The sequence below is a fragment of the Mastomys coucha genome, unplaced genomic scaffold, assembly GCF_008632895.1.
Source record: "Mastomys coucha isolate ucsf_1 unplaced genomic scaffold, UCSF_Mcou_1 pScaffold2, whole genome shotgun sequence".
NCBI classification, from domain to species: Eukaryota; Metazoa; Chordata; class Mammalia; order Rodentia; family Muridae; genus Mastomys; species Mastomys coucha.
The window spans coordinates 25,800,476-25,822,309 of record NW_022196902.1 but is presented as its reverse complement, the minus strand read 5'-3'; the positions used below and the strand labels follow the sequence as shown (position 1 = coordinate 25,822,309).

General features: G+C 35.9%; 1 protein-coding gene across 1 annotated transcript in view; it reads right to left on the bottom strand.

Moving 5' to 3' along the window:
- Positions 1 to 21,834, bottom strand: part of Trdn (triadin) — a 413,724-nt gene that overhangs the window by 376,058 nt on the left and 15,832 nt on the right. Inside the window, exon 2 of the mRNA XM_031380731.1 lies at positions 7,140 to 7,349. Within this exon, the coding sequence (XP_031236591.1) occupies positions 7,140 to 7,349 (210 nt within the window). The remainder of the gene's footprint in view (positions 1 to 7,139; positions 7,350 to 21,834) is intronic.

The window sequence follows — 21,834 nt, the reverse complement described above, 5'->3', positions numbered from 1 at the left end:
TGCCCCCTTGTGCCAGGTTCCAGCTACGTGTTCTGAGTGGTTGCCCCCTTGTGCCAGGTTCCAGCTACATGTTCTGAGTGGTTGCCCCCTTGTGCCAGGTTCTGAGTGGTTGCCCCCTTGTGCCAGGTTCTGAGTGGTTGCCCCCTTGTGCCAGGCCTCCATTCTTCTCAGAGATCACTGCCTTGGAGATCATGATCACCAAGCTAGGTTTGGAATCAATATGATTTTTGGGATATTTGGGAAATTTTCTAAACAGTAATAGACACCTGATCCAATGTATGCTAACACTTTCCTCTTGTAAATAAGAATATTAGTAAATTATGACCCTTGCTTTTGTGCAAGAAATGTTACAATTATCACAATCTTGCATACATGCACTGAGGTAGATGAAAACTGTAAGGAATTTCTTAACAAACAGCATTTGTTTACATTTGTTATTGTTAAAGTAAAACCTGTTCCTTTGTTAACAACTGAAGGTATTTGTAAGGAATTTCTATCAAGTGCACTAATTTTAGTCTGCAGAAAATAACACATCAGCCAACTCTGTTTTCCATAAGAGCTTTTTTAGCTTGAATCATAGAGCCAGTCACTTCCATGCGAACCTAGCCTCTGCTACTAAGAGACTAGTTTGATTTTTTTCCCCAAAGGTTTCTGTTGGCATTTATTTTACAGGAGGAGCAATGAGCATAACAATGGGGTGATGCTTTGTCTTGAATCCTGAGTTTTCTCTTTAACTTCATTTTTCTATCAAAAGCATGCTTTCTTGAATGTCTAAACTATATAAATATCCCACATGTATATGCTGTATCCTCTATAAAATTATCAAAGTAGAACCAAAGTTTCCTCAAATGTCCCTAGATAGAAATTCCCAGGTAACGGTTGGGAAAGGGGAAGGCAGACTGTAGGAGCTGATGCAGCAATTGTCTGTCCTCTGAAGGTGGGTGCTTGGTGTATCCTTGTATCCTTTCATATCATGCTGGTGTAGCAACATTCTCCTTGGTCTCTAGTTTCTGCTGGGATTTCTTTTCCATGCATTTCTAAAGCATGTTATAGCACTTCATGGCCAATAACTCACCTAAACACTTAACGTGGTAAGAAACAAATGAAGGTCACAGTCTGTCCTTACTCTCCTCTTTTATTTCCATCTGCCCTCTCAACTCTCAGCATGACTATCTACTCAACAGCAGATATATTCAACATGCTTAGTCAGCTCCCAGGAATTCATGAGCTATGATGTAATTCCTATTCTGTAACAGGCAAAGTGCTTCTGCTATTTTCAACACTGACAGATAGACCCAATATTGTTTGAATATTTTTTAGCTGTTGCATTTGGCAAGGAATCAAGTAGAACTGAAATGCTTTCCCAATCTATTTATATTCAGTGTCATAAAATTTGTCTTCATTATTCTGAATAATCCAAATTATAAATTTTAAAGAAAAGACAAGGAAAAGGAAATTCCTACTCATGTTAGTGTCAGGGTTATTTTTGTGTGTTTCATGAGTAGGATACATGGGTAAATCTAATCAAATTCTGAGAATGAGAAGGTATGAAAGTTGCTAGCTTAAAATCCTCATCCTCAAGCCAGTATAGTATGTATTTTATGGAAATAAAGTTTCTGTTTCAATGAACCTATTCTAAACATTTCACAGTATTTATCTACTATTACAAAGTACCAGATAGTAATTTGATACAGTACCAACCATGCTAGCCTTCATATAACCTCCAACATGTTTCCTTAGGCTGTTGGTCCTGTTTTGAAACTATTAATAACTACATATTCAAAATCTTTTGGGATAGTATAAAAGACTTAGGTATATATTCTAAGTTCTAATAAATATTTAAATTATATCAATTAAAAACAGTATTGAAAATGTAAAGTACTTTTCATTCTCTAAATCTCTTGAAGTAAAATTGTGATGAATCATTAAAAGGTCTCATTAATAACTCACTAAATAGATGAATCAAAATAGAATTTTATATGTAAATGAGTGTGTTTAATCTATTAGGAGATTGATAGAGGTCTATGGGGTGTTGTTACAATTGTGCCAAGTCTTTGAACTTATATTTCTTTGGTTCTATAAATGGATTATTTAAACTTTAATAAGCAAAAAGCTTTTAGAGAATTTGTAGGTTTTTTGTTTGTTTGTTTCTTGTTGTTTTTCGAGACCAAAACAGGGTTTCTCTGTGTAGCCCTGGCTGTCCTGAAATTCACTCTGTAGACCAGTCTGACCTCAGACTCAGAAATCCACCTGCCTCTGCCTCCCAAGTGCTGGGATTAAAGGCGTGCGCCACCACTACTCGGCTGTTTGTGTTTTTTATATATTTGTTTTCAAATTTTAATTTTGTTTTTGTTTTCATTTCTAATCCATTTATGACACGCATCTTAATATGGCAAGTGTTTCTGTGTACCTGTTTTTGTTGTAATATCCATTTGTCAACTAGAGTAGTGCATGTTCTTACCTTATATCGAAATATTTATAAAACGTGTACAATTTGGGAATATAGGTTTTATGAGAATTAAGTGTGTGATAACCAGACACCAACACTTCACCTTGCCTCCCAGTCCAGTAATATTTTCTGTTTTGTACTCTTACTTCTAAAGGCTTTTCCAAACAATATCTAGTGGAGTTATTCTGTGAATCTAAAAGAATTTGTAGAAATGAAATCAGATTTTCAAGACCAGAACATGAAGCCAATGTGCTTTTGTCTATGTTCTTTCCAATCTAGAAGGATCAATCTCCTATGCTGTAGGGACACAGCTGTTGAGGAGACACTTTATAAATAGTTCCATTAACCTCAATCTTTCATCAAGTGCTGTCTCTGCCCATCTTTTAACTCAAGTCTCAGTATGAAACTTAAGACTCACATATATAAACCACTTCCAAATTTTGACCAACAAATACTATGAAATTACAAATATTGCTGTATTAAATCTCTTACATTTGAAGTAATTTGTTAGTCATGGACAACTGCTTAGAACATGTAATATTTCAGTGTACAAACATATTCATTCACTTATTTATCTATTTTCTTAATTCCTAGGGCCAAGCTCTATAAAATTTCAACTAAATGAAATAATATTATATATATATATATATATACATATATATATATATACATTTCTTCATAAATAATAAGATGTAGTTTAAACCTCAAAATGTCAAAGTTATGCATTTCTATAAATAATATACCTCAAAAGACTTTATGTGTTTGATATTCATAAACAGAGATAAATAAAACAATTTTTCTTTGAAAAAGTTTAGGTTACTGAATGATAGAGTCAAGTCGACTGATAGCTCCAATGTAGTCCACTAATGCTTTTTAATAGATGTGTCCATGCAGCACTATATGTAAGAAAATATAGTATAGCATAGCATGTTATTTCATGTATTACCAAAGGCATCATTAAAGGAGGAATGTGTCAGGAAACATGAATAGTCATTAGGATTAATTTAGTACTCTACCTCTACCAGATTCTAGAGCTGGAGAAACACTATTGTACATCAACAGCAAGAAAGAAAATTTTATATTTGCCTAGGACAAGCAAGTACTAACAGAAATGAATATGGTTGAGAAATGATAAGATAAAAATAAAGAGCTAAACAAGTTCCTTGAATTTCAATGTATTATTTTATACTTAGGTAATAGTGAAAACATTACTTTTTTCAGATGTTTTATGAAGATGCCTTTAGAACTATATTAATAGGAAGGAATTGATGCAGATAGTAGAAAATTTAGTAACTGCTGAAAAGAGAATGAAATTGTGAAGTATAATAACATATATAGTGTCACTGATAAAACTGCTCAGATTTATAAGTCATTTTTGGTTACAGAGCTTAGGCTATGATGAGTTCTCCAGCTCCAAATAGACTTTAAAACTGAGTGCGGTATCATTTTGAGGGGATAGAGTGGCTTTGTCATTAATAAATGTGGCTATCATAAGGAAGGAAATTCACAAAGGATCTGTGCTTTGTATGGAAGACTAACTGAAATACTTAGCATCAGATAAAGTGACTGTAACCCACAACAATTCATAGCACTTGCTGACAGTAGCTCCATGGGAAAGTATATCTAATCTTTATGTAATCTAGGCAAAGGACATTGTGAATAGGACAAAATAGCAACCAACAGATTGTGAAAAGATCTTTACCAATCCTACATCCAATAGAGGGCTATTGTATATCCAATATATACAAAGAACCCAAGAAGTTAGATTCCAGAGAATCAAATAACCCTATTAAAAATGGAGTGTGTAGCTAAACAACGAATTTTCAGCTGAAGAATATCGAATGGCCAAGAACCACTTAAAGAAATGTTCATCATCCTTAGTCATCAGGGAAATGCAAATCAAAACAACCCTAAGATTTCACCTCACACCAGTCAGAATGGCTAAGATCAAAAATTCAAGAGACATCAGATCCTGGTGAGGATGTGGAGAAAGAGGAATACTCCTCCATTGCTAGTGTGGTTGCAAGCAGGTACAACTACTCTGGAAATCAGTCTTGTGGTTCCTCAGAAAATTAGACATAGTTCTACCGGAGGAACCAACAATACTACTCCTGGGCATATAACCAGAAGATGCTCCAATGTGTAATAAGGACTCATGCTCCACTATGTTTATGGCAGCCTTATTTATAATAGTCAGAAGCTGGAAAGAACCCACATGTCCTTCAACAGAGGAATCGATACAGAAAGTGTGGCACATTTACACAAAGGAGTACTACTCAGCTATTAAAATCAATGGATTCATGAAATTCTTAGGTAAATGGATGGAACTAGAAAATATCATCCTGAGTGAGGTAACCCAATCACAAAAGAACACATATGGTGTGCACTCACTGATGAGTAGATATTATCCCAAAAGCTCAGAATATCCAAGATACAATTCACAGACCTCATGAAGCTCAAGAAAAAGGTAGACCTACCTGGAGGTATTTCGGTCCTTCTTAGAAGGGAGAACAAAATACTCATGGGAGGAAATACAGAGAAAAAGTGTGGAGCAGAGACTGAAGGCAAGGCCATCCAGAGACTTCCCCACCTGGGGATCCATCCCATGTACAGTCACCAAGTGCAGACACTATTGTGGGTTCCAAGAAGTGCATGCTAACAGGAGTCGGATTTAGTCATCTCCTGAGAGGCTCTGCCAGAGCCTGGCAAATTCTGAGGCAGAAGCTTGCAACTGTCTGCCTGAGAATTGAGACCCCAATTCAAGAGTTACAGGAAGGACTGAAAGAGCTGAAGGAGTTTGCAACCCAACAGAAAGAACAACTAATATCAACTAATCAGAGCCTCCAGAACTCCCAGAATGGAAACCATCCATCAAGCAATACACATGGAGAGACCCATGGCTCCAGCCTCATATGTAGCAGAGGATGGCCTAGTTGGGCATCAATGGGAGGAGAGGTCCTGTGAAGGCTGGATACTCCAGTAGAGGGAAATGAGATGGCAGGGAGGCAGGTGTGAGTGGGTGGGTGGAAGAACACCCTCATAAAAGCAGAGGGAGTGGGGATGCGATAGGGTGTCTCTGGGGGCAGGGAGGGGAACCAGAAAAGGGGATAACATTTAAAATGTAAATAAATATCCAAAAAGAAAAAAGAAAGAAGCAAAAATTTAAAAAAAAAATCTAACTGAAGATAGTTTTTGCACTTTATGGAATAAATTTCTATGTCTACTTACAAAATAAACTTACAGATAGTAGATTGACATATAGATCTCTAGAATATATATTACAAAATAAGTTAAGAATATTTCATGTCCATCTTTATTTTTGAGGTTAAAGTAAATGAAATAATCTTTTAATAGAAAGGAAATGCAAAATTCTGCAATCTATTAAATTTAGTAAACATGTGGTTTTCTAGAGTAATATAACCAAATGTTTTTCAGTTAAAACTCTGTCATTTTAAATTATAGAAAATGTAACTACATTTTCTTTAAAGAATCCATCTAAGAATACAGTAAAATGCATTACCTATTAGAGCAGAAACCTAAGACTATTTAGTTGACATTTCTTCTTGTCTCTGTCTAGTAAGTGAGGCCAAATATAGTCCAACTAGCAAAGATAACCACTGGAAGAAGGCATGTCAATAATACCTCTGCATCCACAATCTAAAATAAGAGCCATTTACTCCTTTATGGTATTTACATTACAGTTTTGGCTCCTGGGAAATATCAGTTGTCTAGTACATATAATAGGTTCTTGATCAGTAGTTGGTAAATGATTAAGTTCTATGAGAAGGAGAAAATTCCTAAGTACATAGACTCCAATCCTTTATGTCTAGATGCTAAAAATCATATTGCCACTGGAGAAGCTGAGGGAGAAGGTAATGTAGTTGAAGAGCACATAAAGATGATAATGAAATATTTTTGTTAGTGGTAAACAATGATGGACATGGATTTATTTAATCATTTACACATTGAATGTGTACTGAATACCCAAGTAATTAATTTCCTCCAAAAATTCAGTAGAAAATGTATGGTAAGTGTCTTTTTATATTTGAAGAAAGAGACAAACAATGAATTGCCCTTAATAAAACAATGTATCCTTTCTCATTTGTGTTATGCCTGCTATGTTCCAAATCCATAGGGGCACTCAATATGCAGTAACTCATTATGAATAAATCTCAGAAAAGAACTTCTATTTTCTGAAATAGAAAATAGGCAGTGTTTGTAGAAGGAACAGAGTATGTCTGGAAAAGAAACTTGAAACCACATGTCAGTGAACCTTAGAAATAATTCAGATTAGAAATAATTCAGAATTATCTGAATTATTTGTTTGTCTAAAATTATTTAATCTAGTTTGTGCTTTATTTTGTCAAATATAAAGTCTACAAGTTATTCTTCCTTCATAGCTGATTAATTCAGCTCCAAAGATAAATTTCTATCAGGCTTTTTAATCATTTTTTAAATGAAACTGTAGCATCTAGCCTGCATGAAGTTTTTAAGATGAGGACATTGGTTGCACTTTCACATCAGGGAACACAATAGACCAAGAAAGTGAATAGAAACAACCAACTGCAGAGATGCCCAGCACCTCTTTCTGTGTTTTATTCTCACTCTAAGCTGTGGTGGAAAGAAACAATGCTGCACCTTGGGAGGATATTTTTCCATTGACTTTATTTCCAAATGTAATGCTTCTTACCTGAAAAGTTTTTGTAATCCACTAAATCAAACATCACAATAGCAACAGCTGACCATGTGACAATGAGAGCGGTGACAAGAAGCCAGGCTGCAGGGGAGCTGAATGTTGTCACGATATCTTCAGTGACGGTCCTCTTGAGCACCTTTCCAGGGGACTTGGAAACAGATCCATTTTTGTTGTCTATCACAGTTGTGGTTGAAGATGCATTTCCTAGTCGTGGACCCAGAAAATAAAATACAATTCATAAATTAACTTCAAATATAAGAACCCAAATAACACAGACTCTATGAGTCTAGCAGATGGTTGGTGCTAGTTTCTATAGTAGAATCCACCCTGCAATGCAGGACAATAGGCCATATCCCATTACCACATTAGCTGAATCTCAGCATTTTACCCTGACCCTGAAATCCAGGACCTTAAATGAAAAGTGATCTTCATCTCCTGTAAAATTTTTCTTTCTCACTATTAGAAGCAAAAGTGAGTTTCTTTTGGGTCTAAGGTGTATTTTATTAGGTGAACCTTTTATTTAGACTCTCCTGCAGTTCAGAAAGCATGAAAAAATAGCATCATTTATGGAGAGAATAAAAAGTTGTAATAAAGTAGTTCAAATGAATGAAATATTTCTTGATATCCTGGACATATTACATAATGTGTCCTCATGAAGATTATTATACTTCAGTAGATACAGACAACTAAGAATACCTTATATTATCAGATATATATTGTCAGAACTAAGAAATTTTATATTAAGAGCTAAGTTACTTACCCTTGATTTTAAGAATATATAACTCATGCACAATGCACAAAATATATAAAATATCAAAGCTATAAACAGATAAGTCACATGTGTCATTTTAAATCTTACCACTCAAAAACAATTTGTGTTAAAATCTTATTTTTTAATTTTTTTCTAGATAGATGCATATATAAATATGTTTAATTTGCTCTTAGCTAAGCAATATATAATAAGTGGTACAAATATTTCAGTATAAGAAATTTTTTAAATCAGAAAATAAAGTTTGGGCTCTTGAAACGTGTATACACAGTGATACTTCTGCTACAATTTTAGTTTATAAGATTTTTTTAAGTACTTGTTGAATACTTGTATGCAAAGTAAAGTTCTGGTTATTGAAGTCTGAATATATTTTTCATCTATAAAGTGACAGATTATCTCCACAGAAATAAGATAAAAGGCATTCATTTATTTGACCGCCCAGAGATAAGAAAAGCCAGTGCATGTCAATAGCACAGCTACACAAGTAATTTTTAAAATAAAATGGCAAACATACTCTTAGATTTTCAAAAACCAAAAATGTTAACGAGGGCACCATTGGCAAGACATTTTAAATAAGCCTTCTAGGTGGCTTTGGATAGGAATTAGCCTTTTCGCAAAAAATGAAAAGGACACAATGGAGATGTATGCTTCAAGCTCATGAACTCAATTTAGTAGAAATGATAGCAAGATGGAATACTACCCTAAAAATGGATTTCCTTAACTGTATCTGAAGTGGTACTAAAGAAAAAATTAGGAGAATTCACATCATATTCTCTCATTGATTTTTGTGCCAAATGCCCATCACCCCTAATGGTAGTTCTGAAACAGATGATTGACCACAGTGCTTTGAAATGAGATTTGAGACCCAAGTGAGGCCACAAGTGGGTCAAATCTATGGAATAACGATTTTCAGGAGAGTGAATGAATTATGAGTGTTTAGGAGTACCCTACCTGAAAGTTGATATGTTGCAGATCTCCAGTATTTTGACATCTAGAATGTTTTCTACTAATCACAAATAATTGCCTCTACACTCCAGAGGCACTTGAGTGTGTCCAGTAGGAGAGGTGCAGACAATGCTGCCTCACCTGTGGTGTGTGACAATTGTATGTGAAATTTTAACAAGATTTGACTCAAATTTTCTAGAATCTTGACCTCATGTTTAGAAAGTAGAAATATTTAAATACAACATTTTTGTTCACTTTAATCAAAAGAAAATAGAAAATACAAATTCAAGAAAGTATGTAAGCTCACAGTTTAAATGGTAATATCATTTTTTTAAGAGACTTGATAGAAGTTCTGAATCTTAATGTACTTTGTGATTCTGACAAGAAAGCTTTGGTGGGATTTTCAAACAGATGAAAATGATAAAGTGAACACTAATTTACTAATTTCATTATCCTCTTTAATTTATTTTTACCTTCACACTGCCAAATTTTCCACATATAAATTAATCAAGGCTCAAGTAATATAGAAATGCACACTGAGAATTCAACTAGAAAACAACAAATAAATGGAAAGTACTCAGAAGATGATCTTCCCTTTATCACAAAGCACATCAAATTGTACCTTTCATTTCCCACTCAGATTTGCAACTGAAGTTGCCTAAAGCCAAGGGGCAGAAAATTGAGAGGGCAGAAAATTGCCTTCCTTGACAAGATAAATGCAAAGAACAGAGTGTGTAATCTGAGATTACTTTTTGTTTTAAAAGCACTTTAAACATGACAAGATCAGCTTATTGATATTCTGGAAAGAATGAGAGGTAAATGTTACTGGACAGTTTGATACAGGCTTTGCTTCTTGAAACGTTGCTCTTCAGAACTGGATCAGAGACATCAGGCTACTGTTCATGGCGACTTTTAAATTCTATTCATTTTGATTATTTTGATTGCCACATAGAGTAGGAATTTGACTGCACAGCCATGCAGTTCTGCATTTTTAAAGTAGAAAAAGGAGCAGCTAGTACAATTTTTCCAAAGATGGCTTCCCAATCAAACTGTGCAAGGAAGTATTTAGATAGCATTTAGAAAGTATTTAGTAATTAGAAGCCTCCTGGCAGGAATTACTTAACCTCACTATCCCTTATTGATTACTCAAAAGCACTGCCAACTACACTAACCCACTTTTATTTCTATGAAGAACCAATATGAGGCTGGACAAGAGTATCCAGGGACACAAACCTAGATTACAGATTGATATTAGTAAAACACCACATTTTCATTATGTAAAAGCATTAGGAATTTTACATTTCGGCATGGGATGTGGTTTGTGAAATATAGTGAAACACTTTATTTCTTCAACATTTGGAGAGCAGTGAAGAGAGATGGTAGTTTATACTATCAGTAGCATTATACGTGTACCTAAAATATACTAAAAACACACTCACCATCTCATATTGGTGAACTTTGTTCTGTTTGACTATAAAACATATCTACATAAGAAATTTCCAGAAGGTCTATTGAAAAGATATTTGTACAAGTACAAAGTTGAAAAAGTTATAAATATCTGTCTTTTAAGAATGTAATTGATATTTGTAGAATGTATATGTTTCATATAGAGTTAGGATGAATTAATTATGCTTTTCTGTAAGTATATAAAAACTAAAAGATATTAAGAGAAAATATGTAAAAACAATCAATAGTGACTTTTGTTAAAATAGTCATATATTCTTATCAATATATGTGATATTTCTGACCCATAAGAAATAAAATAAATTTTTTGAAGAATACAAATTTTAGATATTTGAAATATATACAAAATCACTAATCACCCCTTTTATTATGGATTCTATATTTTCTTATTTATTTATTTTTTAATCGGTATTTTTTATTAGATATCTTCTTTATTTACATATCAATGTTATCCCCTTTCCTAGTTTCTCCTTCAAAAATCCCCTACCCTCTCCCCTGTCCCCCTGCTCACCAACAAACCCTCTCTCACTGCCTGGCCCTGGCATTCCCCTACACTGGGGCATAGAGCCTTCAGAGGATCAAGGGCCTCTCCTTCCATTGAAGTCCCATAAGGCCATCCTCTGCTACATATGCAGCTGGAGCCATGAGTCCCACCATGTGTACTCTTTACCTGGTGGTTTATTCCTTGGGAGTTCTGGGGGTACTGGTTGGTTCATACTGCTGTTCCTCCTATGGGGCTGCAAACCTCTTCAGCTCCTTGGGTTATTTCTCTAACTTCTACAGTGGGAACCCTGGGTTCAATCCAATGGTTGTCTGGGAGCATCCACCTCTGTATTTGTCAGGCACTGATAGAGCCTCTCAGGAGACAGCCATAACAGGCTTCTGTCAGCAAGCACTTGTTGGCATCCACAATAGTGTCTGGGTTTGGTGACTGTATATGGAATAGATCTCTGGATGGTCACTCCTTCAGTCTCTGCTCCACACTTTGTAACTCGTTCCATGGGTATTTTGGTCTCCCTTCTAAGACCGACTGAAGTATCCACACTTTGGTCTTCCTTCTTGGGTTTCATGTGGTCTGTAAATTGTACTTTGGATATTCTGAGCTTCTGGAATATCCATTTATCAGGGAGTGCATACCATGTGTGTTCTTTTGTGATTGGGTTTCCTCACTCAGGATGTTATTTTCTACTTCCATCCATTTGCCTAAGAATTTCATGAATCCATTGTTTTTAATAGCTGAGTAGTACTCATTTGTGTAAATGTACCACATTTTCTGTATCCATTCCTTTGTTGAGGGACATCTGGGTTCTTTCCAACTTCTAGCTATTATAAATAAGGCTGCTATGAGCATAGTGGAGCATGAGTCCTTATTAAATATTGGAGCATCTTCTAGGTATATGCCCAGGAGCAGTATTACTGGGGCCTCCTGTAGTACTATGTCCAATTTTCTGAGGAACCCCCAAACTGATTTCCAGAGTGGTTGTACCAGCATGCAATCCCACCAGCAATGGAGGAATGTTCCTCTTTCTCCACATCCTCACCAGCATCTGCTGTCACCTAAGATTTTGATCTTCGCCATTCTGACTGGTGTGAGGTGAAATCTCAGGGTTGCTTTGATTTGCATTTCCCTTATGATTAAGGATGATGAACATTTCTTTAGGTGCTTCTCAGCCATTCGCTATTCCTCAGTTGAGAATTCTTTGATTAGCTTTGTACTGCATTTTTAATAGGGTTATTTGATTCTCTGGAGTCTAACTTCTTGAGTTCTTTGCATATATTGGATATTAGCTCTCTATCAGATGTAGGACTGGTAAAGATCTTTTCCTAATCTGTTGGTTGCCAGTTTGTCCTATTGAAAGTGTCCTCCAGATCCATCCATTTCCCTAAGAATTTCATAAGTTCATTGTTTAATAGCTGAGTAGTACTCCATTGTATAGATGTACCACAATTTCTGTATCCATTCCTCTGTTGAGGGACATCTAGGTTGTTTCCAGTTTCTGGCTATTATAAATAAGGCTGCTATGAACATGATGGAGCATGTGTCCTTATTACATGTTGGAGCATCTTCTGGGTATATGCCCAGGAGTGGTGTAGCTGGAGAATATCATCCTGAGTGAGGTAACCCAATCACAAAAGAACACACTTGCTATGCACTCTCTGATAAGTGGATATTAGCCCAGAAGATCAGAATACACGAAGTACAATCCACAAACCACAAGAAACTCAAAAGCAAGGAAGACCAAAATGTGGATACTTCATTCCTTCTTAAAAGGAGGAACAAAATACCCATGGAAGGAGTTGCAGAGACTAACTATGGAGCAGAGACTGAAGGAAGGACAATCCAGTCTGATATAGCTGTCTCCTGAGAGGCTCTGACAGTACCTGACTAATACAGAAGTAGAGGCTCACAGCAATCCATTGAACTGAGTACAGGTTTCCCAATGAAGGAGCTAGAGAAAGGACTGAAGGAGCTGAAGGGTTTGCAGTCCCTTAGGATGAACAATAATATGAACTAACTAGTACCCTCAGAGTTCCCAGGGACTAAACCACCAACCAAAGTGTACACATGGTGAGACTAATTGCTCCAGGAGCATATATATATATATTAGAGGATGGCCAAGTCAGTCATCAATGGGAGGAGAGGCCCTTGGTCCTGTGAAGGCTGTATGCCCCAGTGTAGGGGAATGTCAGGGCCAGGAAGCAGGAGAGGGTGGGGTGGCGAGGAGGGGGAGGGGTGAGGGCACAGTGGTTTGTTCTTGTTATTTTTTGGTTTTTGTTTTTCTGTTCTTGTTTTTGGAGGGGAAACTGGGAAAGGAGATATCATATGACATGTAAATAAAGAAAATATCTAATAAAATAAAAAAATAAAAAAATTAAAGAAAAGAAAGTGTCCTTTGCCTTACAGAAGCTTTGAAATTTTAAGAGGTCCCATTTGTCAATTCTTGATTGGTGTTCTCTTAAGGGAATTTTCCTCTCTGTCCATGTGCTCAAGGCTTGACCCCACTTCCTCCTCTATTATATTCAGTGTATCTGGCATTACCTGAAGGTCCTTGATCCACTTTGGCTTGAGCTTTGTACAAGGAGATGAGAGTGGATCAATTTGCATTCTTCTACATGCTGAGTGCCAGTTGATCCAGCACTATTTGTTGAAATACTGTCTTTTTTCCAAGGGATGGCTTTAGCTCCTTTGTCAAATATCAAATGACCATAGGTGTGTGGGTTCAATTCTGGGTCTTCATTTTTATTTCATTGATCTACCTGCCTGTCATTGTATCAATGCTATGCAGTTTTTACCACTATTCCTCTATAGTACTGGTTGTGGTCAGGGATGGTGATTTCTCCAGAAGTTATTTTATTGTTGAGAATAGTTTTCACTATGCTGGGTTTTTTGTTATTCCAGATGAATTTGCAAGTTGCTCTTTCTAACTCTATGAAGAATTGAGTTGGAATTTTGATGACAACTGCATTGAATCTTTAGATTGCTTTCAGCAAGATGGCCATTTTTGCTATATTAATCCTGCCAATCCATGAGCCTAGCAGATCTTTCCATCTTCTGAGATCTTTGATTTCTTTCTTCAGATACTTGAAGTTCTTGTCATTTAGAACTTTCACTTGCTTAGTTAGAGCTACACCAAGGTATTTTATATTATTTATGACTATTGTGAATGGTGTTGTTTCACTATTTTCTTTCTCAGCCTGTTTATCCTTTGAGTAGAGGAAGGCCACTGATTTGTTTGAGATAATTTTATATCCAGCCAATTGCTGAAGTTGTTTATCAGGTTTAGGAGTTATTTGGTGGTATTTTTGGGGTCACTTAAGTATACTATCATATCATCTACAAATAGTGATATTTTTCTTTTTCCTATCCAATTTGTATCCATTTGAATTCCTTTTGTTGTCTAATTGCTCTGGCTAGGACTTTGAGTACTATATTGAATAGGTAGGGAGAGCATGGCAGCCTTGGTTAGTCCCGGATTTTAGTGGGATTTCTTCAAGTTTCTCTCCATTATTTTGACGTTGCTACTTGTTTCCTATATACTGCTTTTACTATGTTTAGGTATAGATATTGATCTTTCCAAGACTTTTATCATGAAGGGGTGTAGGATTTTGTGAAATGCTTCCTCACCATCTAATGAAATAATAATGTGGGTTTTTTTGAGTTTGCACTGATTTCTGTATACTGAGCTATCCCCGCATCCGTGAGATGAAGCCTACTTGATCTCGATGGATAACCCTTTCATCGTGTCCTCTGATTCAGTTTGTGAGAATTTTACTGAGTATTTTTGCATCGATATTCATGAGGGAAATTGGTCTGAAGTTCTCTTTATTTGTTGGGTTGTTGTGTCCTTTGTAACAGGATGTTCTTTGTTCCTTGAAGTTCATTTGTAAAACCAAGGCAACAAAACTACCACATAGGGTGACCTTAGGGAATCAACTATTGAGAGGTATGTCAGGTGCAATAAACATCAGATCCTTTTCTATCTACTACAAACCTGATCCACTTTGATTTAGTAATTGATGGTGGCAATAAAAATTCATCCATACAAAGTGGCTGTTTCAAAATGTCACTCTAAGGAAACACTTAATTTTGCTCCATTTATTCATCAATTTGCTGTGTACATAGAATTCAGAAATGCTGAGATTAAGCCACTTTTTCATTCCAATGATAATCAGGGTTACATAGCTGAGACTATAAGCCCTGGAGCCTTGAAGGTTTATTTCTTTAAACAAGACTTTACTTTGTAAAATACACAACCAGTGTTCAACTGATTTGCAAGTACCATTAAAATAAAGCTATTAGACATAAACTATTTAGAACTGAACTTCCCCAACTTTTTTGGAATGTCTAATGGGAAAGTATGTAGTTTTATTCATATAAAACTCATAGTGCATTGCATTTACCACCAATTACAAAAAGCTATCTCAGTAATTCCTTCTACAATTTGATGCTATTCTTCATTATAAACAGGCATTAGGTCCCAAATGGTTCTTTTTAAGGTGCTTATTTAGAACACAGACACATTTTCCCATTTTAATTAAAGAAAGTTATGAAGATTGGTTATGATCTCAGTATGCCAATCAAAATCTTTTTAATATTATGCAGCTGAATTGTCGTAGAAATAAAATTGTAGAACTCCTCCTGCCTTTACACACTTTTGAATATTATCTACCTACATAAAGAATAATAGATAGAAGTGAGCCCTTGGTAATTCAAATCTCAGCTTTTTCAAGAAACATGGGATATAGCCTCTGGTCGGAATTCAGTGTCTATTCCACATACTTCCAGGGAATGGCTTTTCACTGATCTTAGCTATGCCATATTTTGCTGAAATTGCCTGAAAATGGAAGAACTATCTTCTGGGAATTGGACCTAGGCTGTCTAAATGACTGTAAGCTCTCTGCCTGCACACACACACACACACACACACACTCCAAGCAGCACACTGATTCTTTGTGTTCTTAGTTCCATGTTGCCTTTCTGAGAACACTGTTTGTCTGTGACTCCGTAGGACCAGATGATCATAGCAACTCCAGGTATTAGCCTATAAAAAACAACAGTCTCTGAACAATAAGATCTCCAAAAGGAACAAGGAATCACATATAAGGAAATATGGAGGAAACATCTAACAGTTAGACTTCAGAGGGCAGTATCCATAGTATCTGGAAATGCTTATCAGCACAGGAATGATTCTGTCTTCCAGTTTTGGGATTCTACATTTAAGCTCTAGAAAATAAGTTTCTTAGTTCAGCACAATTGAAGTTATAGAATGTTTTGTATTTATGGTTCTTCCTAAAAATTTAAAAAGTCTGTAACAATACCTTAACTCATCTAGCCCATCCTCATTCTGTCCTGTACAAGTCTAACACCTTGAAACCATTTCTACCAGGACCTCAACTGGCAACACATGGCAGAACTCAGAAACAATCCCTATCAGAAAACCCAAGCCAGTGCATGCTTCCAAGATAAAGAAAGAGCAACAGAAACTAAGGAACAGAACACCCACCCAAAAATTCCAAGATCAGATATCAACACATAGAATACAATCATCCCAAATACAGATGCCTGGAGGAGTATAAATAAAAAGACCAATAAATAAATTAACAAAAAAACACAAACAATAACACCAGGCAAAACGTCTCCATTAGAGATCAGCAACCTTGCTACAGCAGGTCTTAAAAAGTACAATATACCTGAATCACAATACAAGGACCTCAAAATAGTTTTCTGAATATGTTCAGGGACCAGAAAGAGGAAATGAGTCAACCCATTCAGGAAATCTAGGAAAACACACAAAAAGTTAGTGAATAAAATGAAGAAAACAGCTCAATACATGAAAGTAAAGATGAAATCATACAGAGAACTCAAACAGAGATAAAATGGGAGAGAAAACATTTAGAAAGTCAAATAAAAAAAACCTCATAGGTGAACCAAAACTATAGGCTACAAGAAATAGTTATTGAAGAAATGGATAGCTGAGCCTAAGTAAATGTTAAATCTTAAAATGTACTGAGACACCAAACAACCAGGAAATTTAGATCACTATGCAAAGACTAAATCTAAGATTAATAAGGAAAGAGGAAGGAGAGGAATGGTATTCTAGAGTAAAAGTATTACCACCAGCCTCAAAGTTAAAAATAGCATTGTATTTTAAATAAGATATTTTCAAAATTGTGTTTTGTGTATGCTGGTCAAGGAAAGTTTCTCAGTATTACTATCTTTTGTAGGATATTGAAATAAAATTTTAAAACATATTTAATGAACTGGGCATGGCAGTTCACACCTTTATCTCAACACTTGGAAAGCAGCGGCAGAATGATTGAAGTAAATTCCAGAAAAACTTAGTCTTCCTAAAGAAATTTCAAAATTGAAAATAATATCAAATGTTTTCTCTTCATGCATCCTATATGCTGTTTAATGAAGGAACTCCATATTTATTTAAATTAAATTTTATTTTTGCATTTTGTTTTCTATGCCAATGATATGTGTGTCTCACATATACTCATGATCATTTTACTGAGTGTATTTTATGAGTACAATTTGTGTATATATTTTTTTATCATGTGTTCCTCTGGCCTATCCCTATTTTGGGGGGGAGGGTGTTGTGAGGCTTTCTCTGTGTAGCCTTGGCTGTCCTGGAACTCACTCTGTAGACCAGGCTGTCCCTAAACTCAGAAATCTGCCTGCCTCTGCCTCCCAAGTGCTGAGATTAAAGGCGTGTACCACCACTACCCAGTGTTCTGCTCTATTCCTTACGGTTTTGAATTCTGTATTAGCTTATAATATTCATTATCAAAACTCTAAGCATTCTGTCACAAACATTCGAAGCTTTCAGGTAAACAGTATAATTTTTGCTTTCCCTCAAATTTAACTTTATTTGAATTTAACTACAACTTTTTTCTAACTTTTATTACATCAACAACTGCAATTAATCATGTGTCCTGGATGCTAATCTTTTTATTCCTCTTTTTTAATTAGTCTTATCTGGAAGGTGTTTAAGCTATGTTAAAAGTTTAAAATCTGTAGGAAGTTTATACAAGAATAGTTTGGAAATCCTACAGGAAAGAATGTCTCTGAGTTTGAATATAAAAGACAAGCATATTTATTTTGGGTTGAACAGAAAACAGAGTAACCACACATCCCTCCCTACCTCAAACGGATCACATTTTGCTGACATGACTGCGGGTTCCATGAAATTCATCTCTGACCTGTTTTTTTTTTTTTTTTAACTGCAGCAGAGTTGACTTTCAATTAATAGGCAGTCCTCAAAAGGCAAATGTACATAGCTTCCTGCTATGTGGGAGCTGCGGGAGATGAAGAATACCTACCCGAAAGAGGGACAAAGTGTCCTGAAATGAGAACTAGGAAGTATAACTTTATCATCTTCTAGAGAAGTGTAATTTATAATCTTCTAAGTGGGGTGAACAGTATATAATACATATTATGTGTCACTTATTATCGAACAGGCTTCAGTTTGTAATTCAGAAGTCTTCATTAAATCAAATGAAATTCAGGCTAACTCTATGGAAATTTTAAAAAGAATAGTAAGTATAGGTAAGTTACAACCTAACTTTTTAAAGTGTTCAGATATCTGTCAGTAGAGCCCATACACACATACATGTATACACACACGAACATGCACATACATACCTTAAAGCAACTGCTTCCACTAATCATTACCAAGTATTGTAAATTGCTGGGTAATCCCATGTCTTAAAAGAAAAGTAAACATATGTTTCTGCAGAACCATCCCAATTAATAAAGACTGTATCATTGACTACCCAGTGATGAGACTCCTTTTTTGTATAATCTTTCTCAGCATGCTGGCTGAAAGAAGCCAGACACACAAGCCACATAATTTCACTTACATATAGAATTTAAAACAACTGAATACATATAAGCAGAGAAAAGAACGGCAATAGCAGAGGCTTGTGGGCCAAAAGCAGGCAATGGGCAGAAGCCCCCAAGTCTCCTGGGGAGACTAGGAATTGTTCTCTTCTTCTGAGGTCTTTTTTTTTTTTTTATTTTATGTGTATGAGTACACTGTAGCTGTACAGATGGCCATAAGCTATCATGTGTGTGGCTGCTGGTAATTGGACTCAGGACCTCTGCCAGCCCCACTCGCTGTAGGGGTGTAATTCGCTGTAGCTGCCTGTCCTCAGACACACCAGAAGAGGGCATCAGATCTCATTACAGGTGGTTGTGAGCCACCATGTGGTTGCTGAGATCCGAACTCAGGACCTTCGGAAGAACAGTCAGTGCTCTTACCCGCTGAGCTATCTCGCCAGCCCCCTTCTGAGGTCTTCTTAACAGCATCAGAAAGATAGTTAATCATGTAGTATTACAGATTTCAAAATTGCTGAGAGTAAGTAGAATTATTTATATAGATATTTTTAACTATTTGACGTGATGGGCATGTCTATAAACTTGATCTAATCACATACTTATATACTTAGTCTGCATTAATTTTCTTGATTACATTGAAATTTTATAACATTATACTTTATATCATATTTAATTGAAAATTATTGACACAAGAAAAAACACATATTCATAAAAAATATAGACAGAAAATTGGTGTTTCTGGTTTTCATTTGTGCCTAGGAGCTGAACTTGTGCCACAGCCTTCTTCACTCCTATCCTACTCTGAGAAAACTTGTTCCCCAAGTATTGAAACACCCAAGCTCACAGGTGAGACCACAGCTACTGCCCCAACGCCTGACCCAAGTGGGTCCTACATGGGGCCCAGTGGACTTAGGAATCTCAGAGCAACCAGGAATACTATCCTTCAGGTTTCCCTCTGGGCCTGGGAGCTGACACTGAGCTATAGCTCTACACACAAGAATCCCATCCAGAGAAAGCTTGACCACCAGGAATGATGACAACCAGGCTCACAGGCTCACAGGAGGGACAAAATCCAGTGAGAGACAGCAAGGCCAGATAACACCAGAGATAACCAGATTGTGAGAGGTAAGCACAAGAATATAAGCAACAGAAACCAAGGCTACTTGGTATTATCAGAACCCAGTCCTCCCACCACAGCAAGCCCTGGATACCCCAACATACCTGAAAAGCAAGATTCTGATCAAAAATTGCACCTCATGATGACAATAGAGGACTTTCAGAAGAACATAAATAATTCCCTTAAAGAAATACAGGAAAACACAACCAATCAGGCAAAGGAATTGAACAAAACCATCCAAGATCTAAAAATAGAAGTAGAAACAATAAAGAAATCACAAAGGTAGAAAACCCTGGAAATAGAAAACCTAGGAAAGAAATCAAGAGTCATAGATGCAAGCATCACCAACAGAATACAAGAGATAGAAGAAAGAATCTCAGGTGCAGAAAATACCATAGAAAACATTGACACAACAGTCAAAGAAAGTACAAAATGCAAAAATGTTCTAACCCAAAACCACAGGAAATCCAGGATACAATGAGAAGACTAAACCTAAGGATAATAGTTATAGAAGAGAGTGAAGATTCCCAACTTAAAGGGCCAGTAAATATCTTCAACAAAATTATAGAAGAAAACTTCCATAACCTAAAGAAAGAGGTGCCCATAAACATACAAGAAGCTTACAGAATGCCTAAGTAGATTGAACCAGAAAAGAAATTACTCCAGTCACATAATGATCAAAACACCAAATGTACAGAAAACAGAAAGAATATTAAAAGTGGTAAGGATAAAATGTCAGGTAACATATAAAGGCAGACCCATCAGAATTACACCAGACTTCTCAGCAGAGACTCTAAAAGCCAGAAGATCTTGGGCAGATGTCATATAGGCCAAAAGAGAATAAAAATGCCAGCCCAGGTTACTATATGCAGCAAAAGTTTCAGTTACTATAGATGGAGAAAGCAAGATATTCCATGACAAAAACAAATTTAAACAATATCTTTTCATAAACCCATCTCTTCAAAGGATACTAGATGGAAAACTCAAACAGAAGGAGGGAAACTAAACCCAAGAAAAAGCAAGAAATTTATCTTCTTACAATAAAACCAAGAGAGTCACACAAACATAATTCCACCTCTAACAACAAAAATAACAGGAATCAACAATAATTATTCCCTAATGTCTTTCAACATCAATGGACTCAATTCCCCAGTAAAACAACCTAGATTAACAGATTAAATACATAACAAAGATTGGGCATTTCTGTGCATACAGAAATCTTACCTCAGTGACAAAGGAAGACATTATCTCAGAGTAAAAGGTTGGAAAAAAATTTTCCAAGCAAGTGATCCCAAGAAACAAGTGGAAGTAGCCACTCTAATATCAAATAAAATGAACTTTCAACCACAGGTTATCACAAAAGGTGAGGAAGGACATTTAATATTCATCAAAATAAAAATCTACAAAAGATAAACTCTCAATTCTGAAGAACATCTATGCCCCAAATTCAAGGGGACTCACATTTGTAAAAGAAACATTATTAACGTGCAAAGCACACACTGAACCTCACATAATAATTGGGGGAGACTTTAACATGCTATTTCACCAATGGACAGATCATGGAAACAGAAACTAAACAAAGACACAGTAAAACTAAAAGAAGTTATGAACCAAATAGATTTAACAGATTTCTGTAGAACATTTCACTCTAAAACAAAAGAATATTACTTCTTCTCAGCCCCTCATGGTACCTTCTCCAAAACTGACCATATAATGGGACACAAAACAAGCCTCAAATGATACAAAAAGATTGAAGTAATCCCACGCATCCTATCAGATCTCCATGTACAAAAGCTGTTCTTCAATAAAAACAAAAACAAAAGAAATCTCGCATGCTGATTGAGAATGAACAACTCTTGACTCAGTGATAACTTGGTCAGAGAAGAAATAAAGAAATTAAAGACTTTTTAGAATTTAACATAAATGAAGGCACCACATACCCAAACTTATGGGACACAATGAAAGCAGTGCTCAGAGGAAAACTCATAGCTCTGAGTGCCTCCATAAAGAAATTGGAGACAGCATGCACTATCAGCTCAACAGCACATCT